Source organism: Leuciscus leuciscus (assembly GCF_965113295.1).
Source record: "Leuciscus leuciscus genome assembly, chromosome: 6".
NCBI classification, from domain to species: domain Eukaryota; kingdom Metazoa; phylum Chordata; class Actinopteri; order Cypriniformes; family Leuciscidae; genus Leuciscus; species Leuciscus leuciscus.
Window position 1 is genome coordinate 37,891,762 of NC_138730.1, and position 22,423 is coordinate 37,914,184.

Consider the following 22,423-nt stretch of genomic DNA (forward strand, 5'->3'; position numbering starts at 1 on the left):
GGGGCAAGTTGTCACAATGGCTACTGTCGTCCAATTGCAAAAGTATTTGATTTCTCTAGCATAGATTTCAAACACATGGTTCACAGCTTTCATTAATTCGGATATTTTTGAGAATTCTCTTCTCCAAATCAAAATGACAAATTCCATACTATATATTTTTTAAAGCAATTGGGTTAACAAAGGAAAAATAAGACCATATTATCAGATTACATTTTACTAAAAAGGTAAACTGCTCTCCCCACATCAAATCATTTTTTTTCACAGTGGCATGTTGGGGCAAGTTGTCACATCTGTTTTAGCCTGTGTTATGGCCACACCTATGATTTTTGTATCACATTTGCTATTTTGTTGTTGTTTTGTGAATTGTTTTTCATAATTGTTGCACTGTTAGTTTTCATTTTAAATATTTTTTACTTTTTTAGAATAGATTTAATATTTCAGCCATCAAATTATTGTCATTAAACAGCAGGTTGCCTTTGTGACAACATACCCCATGGTGTGACAAAAATATAGTAACAGTGAAAATGTTCTTTTTTTAGAGCTAAGACTTTTAAATATATAGGCTACCAATTATATGCTGATACAAAAATTTACTTTAAAATAAAATAAGGCAAAATTGTCCCTTAAAGGAATAGTTTACTTAAAAATGAAAATTCTGTCATCATACTCACCCTCAAGTTGTTTCAAACCTTTGTGAATTTATTTCTTCTATTGAACACAAAATAAGATATTTTGAAGAATGTCAGTAACCAAACTTGATTGGACCCCATTGACTTACATTGTAGGAAAAAAAATACTATGGAAGTCAATGGGGTCCATCAACTGTCTGGTTACAGACATTCTTCAAAATATCTTCCTTTGTGTTCAACAGAAAAAAGAAACTCATACAGGTTTGAAACAACTTGAGGGTGAGTAAATGACGACAGAATTTTCATTTTTAAGTGAACTATTCCTTTAAGGGTGCTGCACCAATGGCAAGTTGCTGTACCCATAAGGTAAACATTTTGCATGTTTTCTGATATAGAAACCCTAACAGTTGCACATTTTCACTTTTCATGTAAATAGTATTAACTAATAACAATAGCATTATTATTTTTTAGCATTCTTGAGTGTTAAAATACATTTCAATAATAATAATAAGCACTGAAATAGGTTAACCCAAATGTATATTTATTTTGAAGTTAACAAGGGATCTCTTTTTGTAACAAAAAGCAAATACTGTCTAAACAGACATCAAACAAATGGAACCCACAATGATGATGACCTCAGAGTTTAGTCCCGTTCAGATGACATCATCGGCCATAATACAAATCAACATACATGACAGAATAGCTCCACATGATATGAATATTTATTCAAAAGGAAGACTTATCATTTAAAAAAAAAAAACTAACAGAATGTACTGTAATAATACTTTTAGTGTTTCCTGCATCTGTTTGGTGGTCCAGTGTGAAACTCTTCCACGCACATAAACACAGACATGAATCTGTGCTCACTTGAGTGTGTGTAGACTGTTCAAGGCAACACTAATCACACGAAATCATAAAAAATGGCAGATTATCAAACAAAACAAAAGTCATGGAAAACTATCTACACCTTCCAGTCTAAGACATTTAGTTGTCATAAAAAATGATAAAAAATGGAACATAAAATTACAAACAACAATATGCACATCTACAGCAGAATAAAAGTAAACAACTTAATTTAAAATTAAGCACTGAGCTGATTGATCACTAACTGGAAGTTCTACTGCTTGTACAGGACAGAGAGAGAGAGAGAGAGAGAGAGAGAGAGAGAGAGAGAGAGAGAGAGAGAGAGAGAGAGAGATAAAGACGTGTGGGGGAACGAAATGCATTATCGCCATCTTGCGGCGGTCGATTGTAACTGCTCATCTCAGAAACTCATTGTCTGCGGTCATTAATGAGGTATGTGAGGGAGTATGAAGGTGCAGCATGGGTTTTGCTTGTAATTGGTCAGTTGCCACTTAGTTGTGACCTACATGTGTGTTAACAAATGACCCTGTCATCCCACACAAACAAAAACATGCATAAACTTCAGAACGTTCATATATGTGGCAGATTAGAGTGATTTAATGCAAGATTCCCTGTTCATTGGGGCCAAATTACATTGTATCATTAAAACGTGCATTTTCCATAAAGCTCCATTCAAATGATCTGAAAAGTACTATACAAATAAGGGTGAACTGAAAATTAAACAAGCATGTTTTATTCTGAATTGTGATGTTTTTCCCTCTTCCAGCAAATTACCACACCTGCCTCTTGGTCCCAGTTTCTCAAGAATAGAGATAAATTTGTGTTCTCAGCCATTTTCGACCATTTGCCATGTTTTGGACAAGAAATGTTAGGAAGAGTCCAGGGGAATGGAATTGAAAAATGCTCAACTCCTAAGTCACAGTTCAATAGCTATTGAAACGAAATAGGCCTTGCTGACACAGAAATGACAACTTGCCACTTTCTGTAATCAAATCTGTTACCAGATCAGCACTGATTTGGGAAAAATTTGCTGGATACATAGCGAAGCAGAAGTCATTCACAAATTTAAGCACAATACATTTAAAAGTAAAGTGTGTAATTTCTGCGCCACCAAACTGAATCAGACTGCACGCCATTGGTTGAACCAAAGTTATATGTCTCCGGTTGGGATGCTCAAACAAACAGAGCAATGTTTTGATAGCATCACAGGGAATCAACCTATGATTGGCTTACTTACAGTCTATTCACATTAAGATTAGATAGAATTAAGGATTTAACATGCTAAAAATTACACACATCACCTATAATTAGCCAGATTTGAATTAAACAATTGTTTTTTTTTTTAATTATTATTATTAAATAGAATTGCCTGTTTATTGCATGATGTAACTGATTAAAACCCCAAACTCCCTCCAAAAGTCACCCTTAGTTTGTGGTTGACAATGATGGAATAAGTCTGTAAATAATCTAGCTCTATGACTATAAATGGAGGGGAAGACAAAGGCCAGAACAGACAACAAAAAAAGGGTTGTGGATAGGAAGAGAGTGTAGTGGGATTGTGATCATTCAGAGAGAAAGAGATAGAGAAAGAGAGCAGTAGTTTGTTACCCTGCTTTTTCTGAAGAACAGAGGAGATTGATTCCTGAAGGTGGCGTGAGTGAGCTAATCACTGAGCCTGAATCATACAATGACACATCAGTGCACAAATCAAAGTAATGCATTTAGATTGAGGACCTCATAATAATAATAATAATAATAATAATAATAATAATAATAATAATAATCTTCCCAGGTTGATGAAATGACACTAGACTGTTGCACCAACAGTAAACACCAGAAATCAAACTTGAAGAGAACGTAATTCATACAAATATTACTGAAGTTTCATAACACCATGTTTTTTTTTTTCTATAGTCCAGAGATTTTTTTATCAACTCTGCATTTCCACGCATGTAAGAAAACCAGGCAGGCTCAGAGAGTATATACTGCAATATCAGACAGTGGGGTTAGAGAGAGAGAGAGAGAGAGAGAGAGAGAGAGAGAGAGAGAGAGAGAGAGAGAGAGAGAGAGAGAGAGAGAGAGAGGATATATTTACAGCACACTGAGTAAAAATGATGCTATATAATCATATATATATGTATTTATAAATTTATATCAGGGGTCCCATACAATGATTGCATGGGCTGCTGTTTTTGCCTGGTTATTCTGCCTGTGTGTGTGCATGATGTAATGTGATATTGGGGTGATGAATATGATTGTGTGTGTGTGTGTGTGTGTGTGTGTGTCTGTCAGTGATATTGCAGTGTTTCTTGGTTTGATTCAATTTTGTCTTTAGTTTATAACCTTTTTGTTTGATGTGTGTTTGCATGCGTGCCTGTTACCAGTCTGTGTCTTTCGATGGTTTTGGGAGCAGACAGTGTGTCCTGAAAGTTCATGCATGCACATGTCACTGTGCAACATATCTGGACCGTTTGAAAGGAATCATGGGAGACGATGGAAGTGTGGTCACTGTCATATTGCCTTTGATCATCTCTTTTTATTGTTTACGTCTCACTATGTGTGTTTGCTCATGTGTCATTATGGTAATGAAGAAAGAGTGTGTGTGTGTGTGTGTGTGTGTGTGTGTGTGTATGTGTGTGTGTGTGTGTGTGTGTGTGTGCGTGCGTGTGTGTGTGTGTGAAAATGAGCCCACGCGCCAGTGCATAACTCTCACTTTCCTGTCCTGTGTGTCGAAGCTTATTTGAGGTCCTTCAGTTCCAACAGGTCAACACTTTTTGTTTTGTTTTTTTTTCTTCACATATTTCCTCTCTCTTCTGCCATCGCCGTTTTCCCCATCAGGCTGAGTGAACTGAAGCGTGTGAAGGAAGAGGGTACGGAGGGATGGATCTCTAGATGAAGTACTCTTTCTTGTCATCCACCCCAGAGTGGCCCCCCTCAGCGTTAATGATGGCCGTGTCTGCATCGGGAGCATCATCAGAACCTTTCGCCTCATGAGTCAGGTACGTTCCTGAGACACACAGAGAGAGAGAGACAGAAATCACAACTGCAACTGTTGTCTTTGTTTTTGCTATCTGTATATCAACATTAATTGTATATCTTCAATAATTCTTAGTTCATTTTATTTGACTGTTTTTTCATTTTTAATTACATTGTTTAATTATATAATATTATATATTAACATTTTTGACAGTTTTTTTGAGTAAATTGATGGTTGAATATGAACATACACTACTGTTGAAAGGTTTGTGGCTCAGTAAAGAAATAAAATACATGTATTCAGAAAGGATGTATTAAATTGCTCAAAAATTACAGTAAAGCATGTTTCTGCATGTTGTCATCTGCATATATGCTCCCAAAATGTAACCATGTAGGCGGTCAAGGCAGAGATGGTGGATCTCTCAAGCAAGAGAGGAGAAGTTGTTCTTGTTCCAGCATACATCTGTTTTTTTTTTGTGTGTGTGTGTGTGTGTGTGTGTGTGTGTGTGTGTGTGTGTGTGTGTGTGTGTGTGTGTGTGTGTGTGTGGTTCTTGGAAACCAGTCCAGATAAGAGATCTGGATTTGTCTGATTCTGCTTCCAAGATATATTCTGATTAGATGGTTGTTACACCACCTCTTGACAATGTATAAAAGCTGATGTGTGAACGGAGACTCTGTCTCTTTCCGTGGGCCCATGCATTCTTGAGTAAAAGGAGGGACTGAGAATATTTGTGTGGTGGCACAGAGAAATAGAGATATTATCTAACAGTAATGTTACAAAAAAATTACTTTATTAAACTATTTCAATAAATTCAGTTCTTTTGAACTTTCTATTCATCAGAGTTTGTTTTCACACAAATATTAAGCAGCACAACTGTTCAACATTGATAATAATATTGATAATAATAGGAAATCAACCTATTATAATGATTTCTGAAGGAGCATTGATGCTGAAAATTCATCTTTGCATCACAGGAATAAATTACAGTACATTTCATAATATATTAACATAGAAAACAGTTTTTTTTATATTGTACTAATATTTCATTATATTGCAGTTTATACTGTATTTTGATCAAACAAATGCATCTTTGGTGAGCAGAAGAGAGCTTTTTTCAAAAACATTAAAAAAATCATACCAACCGAACATTTGAATGGTAAGTTAAATATAAATATAAATTTCCCAATTGAATAAAGATAGTTTTTAACAAAAATGTATATTTTATTTAAAATACTTTAATTTAATTATTTTATTTTATTGTATTATATTAATTATTTTAGTAAACACTTAGAAAGGAAGAGATTTTGAAGATTGAGATTTACATGCATTTACATGTGGCCTAAGAAAAAATTACATCTATATGCTTTATTAGAATATTATTATTTTTTTTTTAAAGATTTTGTAAGCATATTGTGTAGTTGTGCTTTGAGTCACAACTTTGTTTAATTTGTAACGCAATGAAAATTAGCTAATTGTGCATTAACATGATAGGCCAGGCTGTCATATAAAGAAATTATAAACACATGCAAAAACAAGAAAGAACCAACAAAATATGAATAACTGATTATGTTGTAGTTAATCTATGCTTTTCCTGTGAGCTTGTTGTGAGCAGTTAAATAAAACCTGTGGCAGCAGTTTGCCTTTTTTGACAAATAATTTAGTCAGATAAAATTATTAAAACAAGTTTAGTGTTTTGTTCTCCCCTAATATTTAATATATGTAAAAAATATAAAATATTTTCCTCATATTTTGATGGTTTAATCGAACTTGTAGGGTCATTAAAAACAAATATCCCCTCCGGACATCACTTTCAGCCACTATTGTACATATGTGATTTTTTTAGTCTCATCTGTTTACATTCACTTAAGACACAACCAAATGTTCTTACATTAATACCTCACCCAAGTGTGCATATGATCCTTCAATGCGCAGCTGCATTTAATCCTTGTTCAGCATTTTTTTCCTGGCTCCGAATCAAGACTGTTTTCCCTAAATGTATAGTTTCTGACAGCTTTTCTAGATATATACTCTGTAAGTCATAGATAGATACAGAGGGAAAGCAGCAGCACAGCGCAAACACTGATCTGTTTACAGTGTCCCTCTGTGCACACACACTCACACAGTCTGTCAGCCTTTGTCAGTCGCTTCTTGCACTCTGCAAAGTAGCTGTTTCTAAGAAGACATAAGATAGAACAGAATTTTTCTTGCTATTTTGAAATAAAAGAAACCAAAGTACTATGCAGACATCAAACTTTCAGAACTCTTCAGTCCCCAGTCCACCTTAACCAATAGACTATAAAAAATAGTGAGTCACAGTTTTGATGTCAGAGCTACCAGAACTAGAGTTAAGCTGCGTTCGCACTACCAGCAACACGCAGCGACAAATCCACACAATCCCATTCATTTCAACGCAGAGCTGGCGATTTCCGGAGAAAGGATGTAGGCATGTCTGGCGCCGTAAAAAAGTTGAGATATGTTTGACTTTATAAAAATAAAGAAATAAAGGTAAAATACAATTCTAATGGTCAGAGAGAGGAAAATGTTTAAGTATTTGCTGCAAGAAACCTCAAACCTTGACTATAATAAATAATACTTTAAATGTACACTATGTAATGTTTTTAGTTCAAAATGTAAATTTAAATAACAAGTCAATACATCATCGATCTTTCTTCCAAAATGTGTTTTTTTCTTACCCCTGATTCATTATGGTAAGTCTATTATAATTGTTTATATTTTAGACCTTTGACGAATTTGCGACATACGTCACTTGCCCGTGTGTGTCTCGTTTTCAGAGAAAAGTTGTTCCGGCTACTTTGACGCGTGTATGATGTGGGAGTGGCATAATTGTCACAACGAGCGAGAAAGGTTGACATGGAGAGCACTAAATCTCAAATTTCCGGGTAATCACCCGTTTTTAAAAAACACTGAAAAGAGGAGCGTCTGCTGGCGAAAAGAGAACGCGACAGAGCTCATAATAAAACAAGAATCAACATCGGCTTGGCTTTTCGGAGATGGCGATGGGTTTTTTATTACTTCAGTGAGGTATTTTATTGAACAGATAAATTGCCATTTGTAGCTCTCTAACAGAGTTCATTGTAAAGCATTATCTGTTGTGAAGAGTCTTTTTTTTATCCACACAGTCACGCAGAGCCGAAGCACAACCAAAATAAATGATCTTCCACAAAATGCATGCAGTTTTATTTGTTTAACCGTTAGAAGGTTAAAAGATACATAGTGTACTATTAAGGAAACAATACAAAAGTGTAGTGTCATAATCTCTTGAATATATATATTTTTTTTAATTGCTGCTAAAATTGACATTGAATGTACATTGAGCAATTGATATGCATTTATAATAGCAAGGATATGCAACCAAGTATGTGCCCATGCTTATTCTATGTTCATACACTCAGAAGCTGTTCATTCATTTTCATTTTTTTTTCTAGGTGCACCATTGCAGTGAGACATGTGGTTAATTTACAAGTATAATGTCCCAGTCAACAATGAGATCTTGGGTCAAGTGTCTGGATGCTTAAATTCAAGACAAAATCTATTTGAAAAAAAAAAAGCTGCTGATGGGGCAGGACGCTGCAAAGCCCTCCGTCAGGAATTCGACCACAGTTCCTGAAGGTTATAATCCCTTCAGATGTGTGTGTGTGCGATCTCTTTGTGTCTGATTAGATCTGTGCATGTGTGTGAAAGAGAGCGAGGGATTTCTTTGTCTGATTAGGGTGGTGTGTGAGTGTGCAGTACCTTTGTGTCTGATGAGGTATCTGCCGAGGACGATGAGGAGACAAAGCATGATGAAGACAATGACAGCAACCACTCCACCAATCACAGCATGGTCTACTCCTGAGGAGGTGGACATCGCTGTGGGGTCTGAGAAACGAACAGAGACAGGTAGATCGTCAAAGCCGCGCAGAGAGGACAATCAGAATGACAACAGATGTCTTAACAATACAGACCAGGCGAAATCAGAGAAGAGTTTGTGAGAGACTCAAAAGACTGAAAAACATACAATACTTATTTGACCCCACCTCATCTTTACATACACAGCGGAGGTCATGCAAGTACAGTAATGTTGGGAATCTTCACTGATTTTGATTCAGGAAGTCACAATGCGATTACAAAACGGTCTCCTAAGCACACTGAAAAAAATTATTCGTTAAAATTAATCAATGAATCATTTTTTTCAGTGCAATGGCATAAAGCTGCACATATTTTGAAATATAACAAAAAGCCTAGTGATTCACTTAGTCCTTTTTTGAAGTACAGAGGCTGTATAATGGATGGAAATGTGCAATATGAAATTGAAAGGTTATGTTCTTAGAATACTTTAATTTAAATACAACAAAACGACTTGAATTACTGGTGGAAATTTGTGCTAAAACTATTCAGGTTGATGCAAATTTTCATCTGGTTTTGAGTTTGCATACTTGAATGAAAGTGAAGCCAGATTATTTATGACAACCCCACTGACAAAAATACAACCCCTCTGATGATACTGCACATACTTTTTGAAAGTATATTACTATATACAGATTCTCTCTGAGAAAGAGTCACAATGTGTCTTTGAAATTTTTCTACCAGCTCTAATAACACTTATCTTAGGAAACAATTTCAAGCAATTTTTCCTCTTTAATAGAGCCCTTGACATTTTCAAGCAATCTTAACTAAAATAGGGTCCGAAATGAAAAATACAATTGAATAAGCTGTTTTCTATTTTAATATACTTTAAAACGTTAAATGTATTCCTGTGATGACAAAGTTGCTGATTTGCTGCTCAATCAATTATTATAATCAATGTTGAAACACTTGTGCTGCTTCATATTTTAGTGGAAACTGTGATAATTTTTTTAATAGAAAGTTCAAAAGAACAGAATTTATTTGAAATGATTTTGTTTTTTAAACAATATAAATGTCTTTGATGTTACTTTTGATCAATTTAATGTCCTTGTTGAATAGCATTTCTTAAAAAAAAAAATTACTGACCCCAAACTTTTAAATGGTAATTTATGAAAAAATGTGCGATAAAATCTGTAGAGTATTTGTAATGGGCTGTCAAGTTACTACAGTGTTATTTTCCATCTACCGTGAAGCCCCACGAGCCACTGACCTCTGTTTGAAAGGAAACACATGAATAATCAAAAGCAAGATTTCAGCAAAGAGTCTATCGTAAGCTTCAGTGACTTTGCCTGGACTCAGAGAGCGCGAACGACATCCATCACTCCCACCCACGGCACGATCTCTGTCTCCTTCTCAAACAATACTCCATCAAAACAAGACAAGTTAACAGTCACCCTGACGCTTCCACGCTTTAGGTAAAGAAAAAAAGGAGGGCGATAGATGAGAGTAGAGAGGATGAAGGAGGACGAACAGAGTGAGTGCTGAGTGACACAACAAGAAGCCCTGAGAGCGACTGAGAGAGAGAGAGAGAGAAAGAAACAGATAGAAACCAAAGAGGTAGAGAGAAAGAGATAATAGGAAAAAACAAACAGAAAGAGTACAGGAAAAGACAGAAAACACTGAAGAGATAATGTCTTTTACAGGGGTCATCACTGGAGTTAAATAGTTGTGCTTAATATTATAAATTAGGGATGCACTGATAATATGAAAATACCATTAAGATAATTATTGGCTGATATTAATACATTGAAAATAACACATTCAAAACTAAAATCAATAATTTTCAATGCTACAAGTTAATTTAGGCATTACAACATTATAATGTTCAGTATAAAAAAATTGATATCTATTTGGAGATTTGGTCAAGATTACATTTTATAGTGATATTAAATGATTAGCGTTTTTAAAGATGATCTTTAAGTGAGTATTAGATGATTGCAAAGGTAATCTAAATGTAAATATACAGCACATTGATGCAAAGTGAAAAAATCATTACAAGGTGGCTTATATTTGTGCATCCAAACACACTGACAAACATAGCAAGTCACGTCTTTTTAAACGTTTTTCAGGTCTTTATAGCTATTTAAAGGCATTTTCATACTAGAGCTTTTGGTGAGGATCACCATCAAGCTCTTTGACATCGGAGTTCAGTTCATTTCATTAGTGTTTTTCTGAACTCGAGTGTACGCCAAAGAATCATATTTAAGGCTCTTTGAAAATGGCGGTCGAGATACTGTTCACTGATCTGCTGTTGATGATGATTTGCTTCTAATTTATTACTTATCGCTGCTTTTCTCAGTAAAAAAAAACTGACTTCAACGAGCATCTAGCATTCTTTGCATCTTTTGCGAAATACACATTCCTTCATTTAGACAGTAAATGTTTATTAAAAACTGGGTAACACTTTATTTCGATGGTTCACTTTAGACATTCTTCTAAGTAACTTTGCAACTACATGTCAGCTAACTCTCATTAGAGTATTAGTAGACTGTCTGCTTAATATATGCAAACACTTTATTGTGATGGTCCCCCAACGGACATTCTACTGACTATAAGTAACTTAGTTTGCAACTACTTTTCTTCTTATTACCCAAATCCTAACACCTTACCCTAACCTAAGGGTCTACTACTGTCAACAAATACTCTAATGGGAGATAGTAGTTGCAAAGTTACTTAAAGTTAGTAGAGTATCTAAAGTGGACCATCGAAATAAAGTGTAACCAAAAACTGAAAAAACAGTGTTTTCAATATGTGCTGCCTCCTCGTCCCAAGTCGTTATCAAGCTATAATGCTGTTGCTGTTATTGCTGTTAACCTCGTATGGCGCTTTTCCACTGCATGGTACAGCTTGACTCGCTTTTCCACTGCAGTTTAGTACCGCTTCAAAGTGGGTGGGATTATAGACTGATCGTTATAGTTGCGCCGCCTCTACTGCCGTGATATCGTAAACGCGACACAAACAAATGCACAATAAAGGAACAATGGAGCATATCGATGGAATGATGTTCTTGATTCTCGGCATCGGCAAGTGGATGTTTTTCACTGCAAGACGAAGAAGTTTTTGTACTTGTATTTTCAAATTTTTTGTATTGGTACGGCTCGCTTGGAACCTCAACCGAGGTGGTACTAAACAAAAGTCCCAGGTACTAGGTACCGTACACAGTGGAAAACCCCCAAAAGTGAGCTGTACCGAGCCGTACCATGCAGTGGAAAAGCACCATTAGTCTGGGCTAAAAAAAGCCAATTTGGATAATATCCATCTTGTAAGTTAATAATGATGCAATAATTTGCTTTTATGTTGGCAAAATGTATATATAATGCTGAAAATGAAACCTCTTATAAAATGCTCATTTTTCATGGCAAACTCCAAATATAGCTTTTTCTAAACTGTTATGCCAAACATGTTGAAGATTAGCAGCAAGGCAATCAATTTATTATGTGATAAACAGTTTGATTCGACACAAAAATAGCTTATTCAGGGCATTAAGGCATCTCCTTTGATATCCATACAAATAGATCAGTCTCTGGCCCCCCCGTTGGGTTCCCACGGTGTTGCACATTTTTGAATAGAGATTGTAGTCCCCCCTGGAGTAGGGTCTCTGCGTGATGCAATGATGTGGATGATGCAAATGTACTACGGTTGAAATTAGCACAAAGTGGGGCAGAATTGAACTTGCAGCATGCAAATGGACATAAATCTGCATTCCTTATCAGTCAGGGTCTGAAAATGTCCAGATTGATGACATGGGAAGATGCAAGCAGGTTCAACTGAATCACTGCTTATGCTTTGACTCAGTTTGGCTTCTTCCACCAGGCTACAGATGGCTGGACCTCCCTGTAGCAAAAACTGAGTTGCATCAATAATAAATCTCATTCATTTTTCTAAGCGAGATTGTTTTCAAATTGGCTGAAAATGCAATTTTTGGCATCAACCTAATTCAGTATTAAGCTTTCAATGAACCAACAAATTTGCACTGATATTAATAGTTTTCCATGTAATATCAAATGTTTTGCTTTCGTGAACAACGTTCCTGCTCCATTACCTATGTTCATAATGACAGAGCAATTCACCAGAGAGTTGTAGCTAAAAAAAAACACCCAGATCCATCATAAATTGAGACAAACAGGCTGATGAAAGAGAGATAGAGGAGAAAAAGAGGGACAGAGATTCATTCAAAGATCCAAAAAAGAGAGAGACAGGACAATACTGAAAGAAAAAAGGAGGAAAAGAAAGAAAAAGACAGAAAGTTAGAGAGAGAGGTGACAATACCTGCAGCGTTTACTCCGGCTTCTTCTCAAGAGGATGAAGGGATGAATGGATGGGTGGATGGATGAGTGGATGGATGGATGGATGGATGGATGAGGACCACATGAGTGGAGGCACGAGATGTGATGCAAGAGAAGGAACAAAGAGAAACGATCAAGAAAAAGTGTGCAAGCGTGCGTGCGTGTGCGTCTGTGTGAGCTCACTGAACACTATCAAAAAAATAAGTATCTCGGAAGAGTATTAAAGAGGATTTCACATAGCGAAATAATAAAATAATTGAAGCGAATGTTTGCTGGAGGGAAGGTATTGTGTCAGATTGTGTTTCTAGATAATCAGAGGCTTTGCCGTGAGATGTGCCTGGTTAAATCCTGCATTACAGTCAAAGCTGACAGCAGATGCTGCTCAACATGCTTCTGTGATACTGCACTGGAGATCTCAATATACATCTCTCTTTTTCACACGCACAAACACAACCTGCTCGATTATATTGGGACACATTGAAGCTGTTCCACCCATACACCCAGGGAGGGCACTTTGGTCATTTTGTCTACACAGGTACGTGAAAGATGAATGATGGGGTCTACATATCTGTGCTTTATTTATTTATTTATTTATTTATTAAATTGTTAGACCATAAACATGTACATTACTTTACATGTATTTTTGTAATATACATTGTATTTTTGATGATTAATAATTTTATGACACACTTTTATGCTACTTTCATGGTGTTTTTTTGTCATTAATGAAGCTTGACAGCCAGAGTTCTCATTCACATTAATTATATTCACTTAAACATTCAGCTTTTCTGTTCCATGCATGAAAGAAATACGTCATATGGGTTTGGATCAACATGAGGATGAGTAAATGAAAAAATAATTTAGAAAAAGTAAAAATTTTGGTGGACTATCCCTTTCACTGGACACACTCAATCATGTTCCTTAAGTTTCCTTAAGTGATAACCATTTTTTAATACAATGTTGGCAAAAAAAAAAGAAAGAAAAGTTTGGGATCGGTAAGATTATTTAATGTTTTTTTAAAGAAGTCTCTTATGCTCACAAAGGCTGCATTTATTTGATCAAAAATACAGTGAATATAGTAATATTGTGAAATATCAATACAATTTAAAATAACTGTTTTTTAAAAAAATATATTTTAAAATATAATTTAATCCTGTGATGTCAAAGCTAAATTTTCAGCATCATTACTCCAGTCTTCAGTGTCACACGATCCTTCAGAAATCATTCTAGTATGATGATTTGCTGCTCAAGAAAAATTTCTTACAGTTGTGCTGCTTAATATTTTTGTGGAAACCGTGATCCATTTTTTTCAGGATTGTTTTGGTGAATAGACAATGAAAATGTAAAAGTCTTTACTGTCACTTTTGATCAATTTATTGCTGATTAAAAGTATTCGTTTATTATTTACAGACCCCAAACATTTGAACAGTGAAGTATGCAAAAATTATTTTAATTTGATTAAATATTATTATTAATATTATTATATTAGATATAATATAGTAAAAATAAAAAATAAATAAAAATCAGCCCCTTTTATCTCACCTGTGTATAGATTTTGACTGGTGTAAAATGTTTTGAAGCTTAAAAGTCAAGGCAATTATTGTGTTGTCATGATCGATCATTGCTGTCTCTTCTCAGTGCACTCAGGTAATCATGCCCGTCCCAATCCCCTCCCACACGCACACAGAGGAACCGGTAACTGTGATCAGTGGCACTGCAGTGGAATGTTAAAATGTGGTTAGGTTTGAGTGTGTGTACAATGGATTACCTGTAAAGGTGTGCACTCCATTCAGCCGAGAAACAGATGATGGAGTGGCAGGAGGTGAGGAGGAGGGGGAGGAGGAGGGGGAGGAGGGGGAGGAGAGAGGGGCACGAGCAGACGGAAGAGTGAGATCTGGGAAGAGAGCGTTGGAAAGAGAAGTGGTGGGAACTTCAGGAGATGGAGGGAGAGTGGGAAGAGCAGAAGGAGGGCGAGTCGAGGAGATTGGAAGAGTGGATGTGGGGACGGTAGTGGAAGACGACGAAGAGGAGGGAGGAGGAAGAGTTTCGCCTTCAGTAGAGGGTGAAAGGGAAGTTTGAGGAGGAGATGTGGGAGAAACAGAGGATGAAGGGAGAGTAAAGGTGGGAATAAGGAAGTCTGAATCTCCTTGGTCTTGGAAGATGAAGGAAAAGAAGAAAAAAATGACAACAGAAAACAATGGATGGAGAAAGGGATGGTGGATGAGAGGGAAAATGAAAGAGGAAATAAAGTGTGAGTCATGCAAAAAGAGAAACAAAAGAAAGGAAAGTAAATTCAGAAAAAAGAGACGTGAACGTAAACGTAAAACAGCATAATAAATGACAACATAAATGATGACGAAAACACCTCTTCTTTCCATTCCTCCATTCTCGTAGTTCGTCTCTTTCATTAATTACCTTGTACCAGGAGAGTGTGCGATACATCCCCCATGCCAATCCCGTTATCAGCCTGGCACTCATAAATGCCATTATCCGTTTTGTTGAGTGATTCGAAGCGCAGGAACGCACCATCCACCTTCGCCAGCGGGGGGAGCTCTCCGTCTTTCCTCCGCCACACAAATGCAGTCGGTCTGAGAGAGAGAGAGAGGGAGAGAGAGAGAGATTACATTACAAAACAGACCACATAAACAGCGTTTTGAAATTTCACATCAAAAGAAAAGCAGAAAGAGTCGTTTAATTGAGCAGATTGAAGGGTTTTGCAATTTGGCACACTATCAAACGAGCTGAGGAGCAAAGAGGGATGCACTGGAGAGTCCCGAACACAGCAAAGCTGAGTCACATGTCAAGTGAAATGAACCAGTAAATCAGAGGGGAAAGAACACCATGGGTGCTTCTTATTTCTTATATGTGCATGCTCGTTTCCTTGCCTCACGTCTCAGCTCCACCCCTTTAGGATGCAAGGGAAGGCTACACCTGTGTATACTCACTCATGACATGCATGGGTTGGAGGAGGGAGAAGCGAGGAAATGAGGAAGCATCAATTTGAGTATTGAGAAGCACCCCATGTAGCCAAACCACCAGTGTTTGTGACCCACCTGACCTGAAGGGTCATATGATACAAACAGAAAAGTTAACTCCCAGAAACAGCTGCTATCGTTTAACTCAATCAGGATTAGAAGTTAATTTATGGGTGGACTACTACAAGCGTGGTGGGATTTGGGACAGGGCCAATGTTTGTGTTCAAATAAGTTTCCTGAATACTCTCCCTGTTTTCAATTGGTTAACCAAACAGAGAGCCCCGCCCCAAAGTCCCGCCATTGGTTGAGCCAATGTTGCTGTGTTGTGCTGGTCTGGTTGGTACTCAAACGAACAGAGAAATGTTTTGATTGAGCCACACAGCCACAGTGTTCACACTTCCTGGGGAAGTCAACCTACTGCTGGGATAAAAGAAAGTATTTTAGCATCAAAAAATTACACGCTTCACCTCTAAAATCCCCTCATATGCCAAACTAACTGTGACTTTTTTTCTGTGAGTCCAAATCAGCGTGACTGTGTGTGTTACAGGGATTTAGAGAATTATGATGAGGACATAGGCAAATCATTATTTGAGCGCATGAATAAACCAAATAATATCATTTTGATTGATGTTGATAGAATTGTGCTGTAATGACTAAACGAATACATTAGTCTACTCTTTCTCTAGCTCTGGCATGAGATATGTTACTTGCAATACAGTAAAAAACTAGCAATGATATGTTGTATTAGAGGTAGCGTTTCACACAGAAACTGGATAATATATGATAGTGACACACACTACTGTTCAAAAGTTTGGGATCAGTTCTGCTCACCAAGGATTGATTCAAAGTGCATTAAAAACAGTAATATAGTGAAATTTCATTACAATTTAAAAGTGAACTGAAGTGAAGGCCAAGTACGGCAACCCATACTCTGAATGTCTTTACTGTCTCTTTTGATCAATTTAATAGATCCTTGCTGAATAAAAGCATTCATTTATTTTTAAAACTTCTTACTGGCCCCAAATGTCTGTGTAGTGTCAGTGTGTATATAGTATATATATCTGTGTGTGTTTTCCTGGTAAACCCTACATTGTGGGGATGTTTTCTGAAAGTTTTCTGTGATGGGTAGGTTTAGGGTATGGGATAGAATATACAAAACAGTTTGTACAGTATAAAAATAATTTTGTCTATAGAGAGTACCCATAAAACATGGAAATCCAACATATGTGTGTGTGTGTGTGTGTGTGTGTGTGTGTGTGTGTGTGTGTGTGTGTGTGTGTGTGTGTGTGTGTGTGTGTGTGTGTGTGTGTGTGTGTGTGTGTCTGTGCAGCAAAAAGATAAAAAGATCATTACGGACCCTGTAAGTGCCACCTCTGATACTACGGTACCTTCTTCAGATACAACCCCCTATTTGTGCTCCCATTCCAGTAAGGAAGAGATAGAGAGGAAAAGCAAATGGGAAAATGCGACAGAAAAACACTATGGGATGTCTAAATGGGGTTGAATAGCTCTCAGTGTGGGACTAATGGATGTCAGAAGCCATAATGAGTTGTAATGCGATCCTGCACCAGTAGAGGGTGATATTCAATTACATTAACTTCAATTTCCAGGGAGAAATATTTATGTGATATAACCAAGGCTTAAGTAGCTAAAATGTAATAAATATATCTGAAATAATAATGTTTCATCCGTTAGCTCCCGAAAGGGAGTTGTTGAACTGACTGAGATCATAGAGGATCTGCATTTAAAACAACCCATGTAAGGATTTCTCTGATCCCTCTTTCTGACTTCTATCTGTATCTCATGTAACATCAAGGAAAATATCTCTGTAATACTGTCAAACAGAACTCTGTGTGTTTTTGTGTGTGCAAAAGAGAGAAAGGAGATCAATAGGCTGACCATTTTTAGCTTCATACATAAAACATGAATGTGAAGGATGGAAATGAGAGTCTGTGTGTGTGTGTGTGTGTGTGTGTGTGTGTGTGTGTGTGTGTGTGTGTGTGTGTGTGTGTGTGTGTGTGTGTGTGTGTGTGTGTGTGTCTTACTCTGGATTTCCATTCGCCACACACTGCAGGTAAAACTTCTCTCCTTCTCTGGGCAGGTCACTCTCAGGCTGAATTGACACGCTAGGAGAAACTGAGAAAAAAGCACAAATGCATTTCTAAATAATAAGCCAGACATCAACACCAAAACAGCTGTTTCAGATTTTTTTAGCAGTTTTGTGTTAAAAATATAATAAAAACAGTGATATATTATAACACGTTTCTGAGGCTCAAACAAGTAGATGATGCCAGCAATGTCAAGGTCATGCGGGTTTGATTCACAGGGAATGCATGAACTGATCAAATTAAAGGTAGCCAGGAAAAGCTTCTATATAGAAATAAGTAATGGTGAAAAATGTGGTTGTGATGTGTGAACGCACATCGTTTAATTTTATTTCAAAGCGGCACATTGTGACATTGTAATTGTGGGTTGTTTACAGCTGGCATGCACAGTATTTACAATGTATGCATCAAATAATAAATGCTCCCATTAAAATCAAACAGTCTATCCTGAAAGCACCTGTTTGTTATGTTATATCATCTGTGATATAAACTTTATTGGCAGAACTTCTGCTGATTGACATTTCTAAAATCAGCGTCATACCGTTCAGCTCTACACAACAGCTATGTGAAATAAGCCTTCTGGCTTTTGTATGTGTGTCTTACACAAGACGCTGAGGGGCTGTTCTGTCTTCTTGTCTCCATTGGCAATGGACGGGTGATCCACCGCACAGGCGATCAGAGCGTTGTTATCCTTCCTTGTGACAGTGAAGATGAGCTCGCTGGTTACTGTGTAGGTTGGTTCTTCAGGGTTGGACTCCACAACATCAGGACGCCCTACACATACACAAACACAAATTAAACACTGTAATTACTGATCAACAAACGTTTGAGTTCAAAGTGGATTTTTGACCTGACTGTGTGTGTGTGTGTGTGTGTGTTTACCCGGTTTCTCCTCTTGATTAAGGTACCAGTGTAGTTTAGCAGGAGGTTTGCTGCCTGAACTCGTGCAGGTAAGAGTAACCGTGCTGTCCTCCTGAACAGCATCTTCAAAACCTGTTATCACCGGCTTACCTGGAACACCTGTGAGAGAAAAACTGAGATGTGAAGTAAATACATAACATTTCCAGGTGCAATTTGGCAAAGGGGCTAGAATCTGGCTAGATAAGGGTCTAAATTCTAGCTTAAAATGTAAATAAAATGAAAAGAGTTCTGCTCCCTAAGTAGCGGCTCACTATAACAACAACTAGCTACTTGTTATTAGGCCTTCATGGAATTTGCACCAAATTAATTCTGCTCTGTAGATTTCTGCAGAATTCAAATGTCCATCATTCACACACCCCGCCAATTGGATGTTTTTTTTTTATATTCAAAACTTTTATAATGTTTTTAGCTACCAAAAAGAGCACAATACTCTCAACTCCATTTAACACAATTTACCATATTTAAATAAATTATGCAGATTTTCTCCCCAAAACTGTGGAGAAGTGTGCAGGTTCCGCGTGGACCTGGTCACATCAAACATGCTTACCATGAGCGCCTGGTGCTTTTCAAAAGAGGTGAAGCACAGATGTCAGTTATCAGTGACAACATGTGTATCTGGATATTTAATGATTTTGGTGCGCAACATGGTAGCAAATATCAAACTTCTACTACTTCGCAGTGTGACCTGTCAATCTGAATTGAATGTGAATAAAAAAAAATGATCAAGCCTGCAACATTATGGCTACAAAACATTGAGTTGTCTCAAGGGTATACACGCAAAAACAAATATACTGTACATCATGACCAGGGCAGACTGACTCATGAAAAAATGACTCTTCATGAATGGGTTAGATGGATGGATGGATGGATGGATGGATGGAGTTGTCTGTGTTGGATTGAATGACAACGATGTTTTAATTTTCTAATGGTGTCAGTTGCATCACCATTTCAATGACTGGCCATTTGTGGCTAAGATCACTTTGAGAGCTCTTTTAATCATCTAATAGAAAAGCCATGCTTTCAGATGCGACAGAAATAAATGAATTGAAAGGCCATTGTCCTTTAAACAAACCAATATTTTCCTCATGCTAAAGATACCCATGATAATCTCAGACTTTTAGTGAAATACATGAAGAGCGATGAGGAATATGCTACATAAATCAATAATTCTACTGATTCACACCACCCTGACTGAAAATGAACATACACACACACACTCACACATACATACCTAGTACAGTAACTGTGGCTCGTGCGGTCCGTACAGGCATGGTGAAAATGGAACAGGTGTACTCTCCATCATCTGACAGCTGAACCTCTGCGATGGTGATTATCAGCTCTGTAGCCGTGGACTTTACCAACTGGATACGGTTATCTCTCAGTGCTGAGAAAGACAGAGCAGATAAGAGAAACACATACACTACATAGGTGCCATATTCTGGAATGTTTAGCATTTTATTTTCCCCCCTGAAGTCCGCCGATAACGTTAGTCAAAACCATTGTGATTTAGATTTATGTGATTGCTTTCTACCATCTCTCTAACTCTTCCATGTTCATCTTTATCAGACTCAAACTTGTAAAAAAAATTTTAGTTAAAAAGAAACACAGTGTGTACAATCCTGATCTACACTACATTCATATGACTTTGAAATCCATTTACAATAAGTTTTTTTTTTTGTATATGTCTTAGAATGTCTTAGAATGTCTTAGAATGAGATGTGTATGTAACATCATACTGAGTGCGCAATATTGTCTGATCTGAATACGCTTACTCTTTCCTCATCTAGCGAACCATGCAACGTTCACTATGTCGTGAACAGTGAACGAGTCAGCAGTTTTGCATACAGTATACTGTATGCATGAATGCATAAAATGCCTCTGTTCTCTTACAGATCTTGTGAGTTCAGCACCACAGCGAGATGACAGACAAGAGTACAGGCAAAGTTTCCAGTTTTCTGTTCTCTCTTTCCACTGACAGCTACTCTCTGTTGTTGTATGAGAAAGTCTCTTGGCATCATGCTGATGCTGACATTACTACTACAGCAAACCATGAAGATACACTGGATATTGACTACACAGATTTCCCCATGCAAAATGACAGTGCAGACTGTCAGTCCTCAGATTAGATTTGTGAGCAAGCAAGCCTAGGAAATAATCAAGCTGTACATTTAGGAATTCTATATGTAAATGACCTGTGTTTTAATTGGCTAGCACTGTTCATCAGAGTAAGCAGAGTGGCTGAACACTGAATATATATATATATATATATATTTATATGTGGTCAGGTTGCGATATCTTAATCATGATCTTGACATTGATTTACACTTGTCCTTCTCTTTTATGCAATGATAAAAAATATATATATAAAACAATATATATATATATATATATATATATATATATATATATATATATTGAATTAGCTTTTATTTTTATATAGTCAGTTTTTTTATTTTAACTTTAGTTTAAGTTTGACTTATTTATGAACTTTTGTCATTTTATAGTTTTTGTTTTTTTAAATATTTCTATTTAGCTTTATTTTTTATTTCATATATTTTTTAGTAATTTAACTTAATTTATTGCAACGTTTCTAATTTTCATTTAAGTTTTTTTCTTCTTTTTTTTTAAATCATGAAAACAATTAATAGTTTTTGCTGTAGTTAATAATAGCAACACTGTTCTCTTCTGGGAAAATGGAGCAAAAATACTGATGACTCATCCTGCACTACATAGATTTTTGCCCAATCAAGTGTTCTGTAGAATGAAAAAGTCCCCCCCCCCCCCCCCCACCACTGGTTGGTCTGATCAAACAGGCTGGCAATGATCGAGAAAACCTGTTTGAGAAGTTATTATTTTTGCTAATGGTGCAGAAATTACCCACTTCACCTTTGAACAAAAGGAGAACTTGTGTCTAACGCAGATTTACAGTAAATGTGTGTGCGCTTCATGGTTTATCAGTGAGTGAAGGGCACTTAATTTGTCTTCATCAGCTGACGGTCCTCTGTCCTCCATCCTGCTCTTTCATGCACACACTCCTCCTTTGTCATTCCTCCCTTTATCTCACTTGGCTCATCCACCCATCCATCGTTTCTCCACACTAATCTGTTCATCTCTTCACACTTGTGCGCATGTGTGCGTCTCCTGTTCCTTTTACTGTGCTCTCTCTCTCTTTTCTACACTGCAAAATGCAAACAAAATTTTATTTTTTTCTTGCTTTCCAAATATCTAAACATCCTTCAATTTAGATAAATTCACTGGGGAGCAAAATTGTGTAAGATAATAGTTGGGTAACACTTTAGTTTCAATCACTAGGCATATTACTAGGATATAGTGAGAATTGGACCCTAAACTAAGGTGTGACCGAGATTAGTTTTCAGAGAATATCTTGATTCGAGTTTATTTCTAACCCTAAATTGTTTTTCTTGTTTAAAGTAAACCACACTAAATTTAGTTGGATTTATACTTAATGCAATAGAAAAATAAACTTACTTGGAATTTGGAAACTCTTATTATCTAGCACAATTTTGCTAAAATGTATTTTAAAATCATTTTAAAAGTAAATTTGGTAACATTTTAGTTTAGGGTCCAGTTCTCACTATTAACTCGTGGCTTATTAGCATGCATATTACTAGGATATTGGCTGTTTATTAGTACTTAAAAAGCACATATTATTGCTTTATTCTGCAAGACCATATTCTATACATCCCTTAACCCAACCAATACCTAAACTTAACAACTAACTTACTAACAATTAATATGC

The 22,423-nt window shown here is 36.6% G+C and overlaps 2 protein-coding genes across 4 annotated transcripts in view; both read right to left on the reverse strand.

Moving 5' to 3' along the window:
* The window catches only part of LOC309501505 (uncharacterized protein), a 177,353-nt gene that overhangs the window by 99,020 nt on the left and 55,910 nt on the right, over positions 1-22,423 (reverse strand). The gene's annotated exons all lie outside the window — the stretch shown is intronic.
* Positions 1,150-22,423, reverse strand: part of cadm3 (cell adhesion molecule 3) — a 68,109-nt gene continuing 46,835 nt past the window's right edge. The window contains exons 5-13 of one of the 3 annotated variants that reach the window (XM_082173573.1): positions 19,895-20,047; positions 18,625-18,762; positions 18,346-18,516; positions 17,683-17,773; positions 15,078-15,250; positions 14,431-14,814; positions 12,646-12,666; positions 8,224-8,349; positions 1,150-4,500 (exon numbers count right to left, since the gene is read on the reverse strand). In XM_082173573.1, the coding sequence (XP_082029699.1) occupies positions 4,382-4,500; positions 8,224-8,349; positions 12,646-12,666; positions 14,431-14,814; positions 15,078-15,250; positions 17,683-17,773; positions 18,346-18,516; positions 18,625-18,762; positions 19,895-20,047 (1,376 nt within the window). In that variant the 3' untranslated portion in view covers positions 1,150-4,381. The remainder of the gene's footprint in view (positions 4,501-8,223; positions 8,350-12,645; positions 12,667-14,430; positions 14,815-15,077; positions 15,251-17,682; positions 17,774-18,345; positions 18,517-18,624; positions 18,763-19,894; positions 20,048-22,423) is intronic. The other 2 variants (XM_082173574.1, XM_082173575.1) reach the window with 2 other exon arrangements.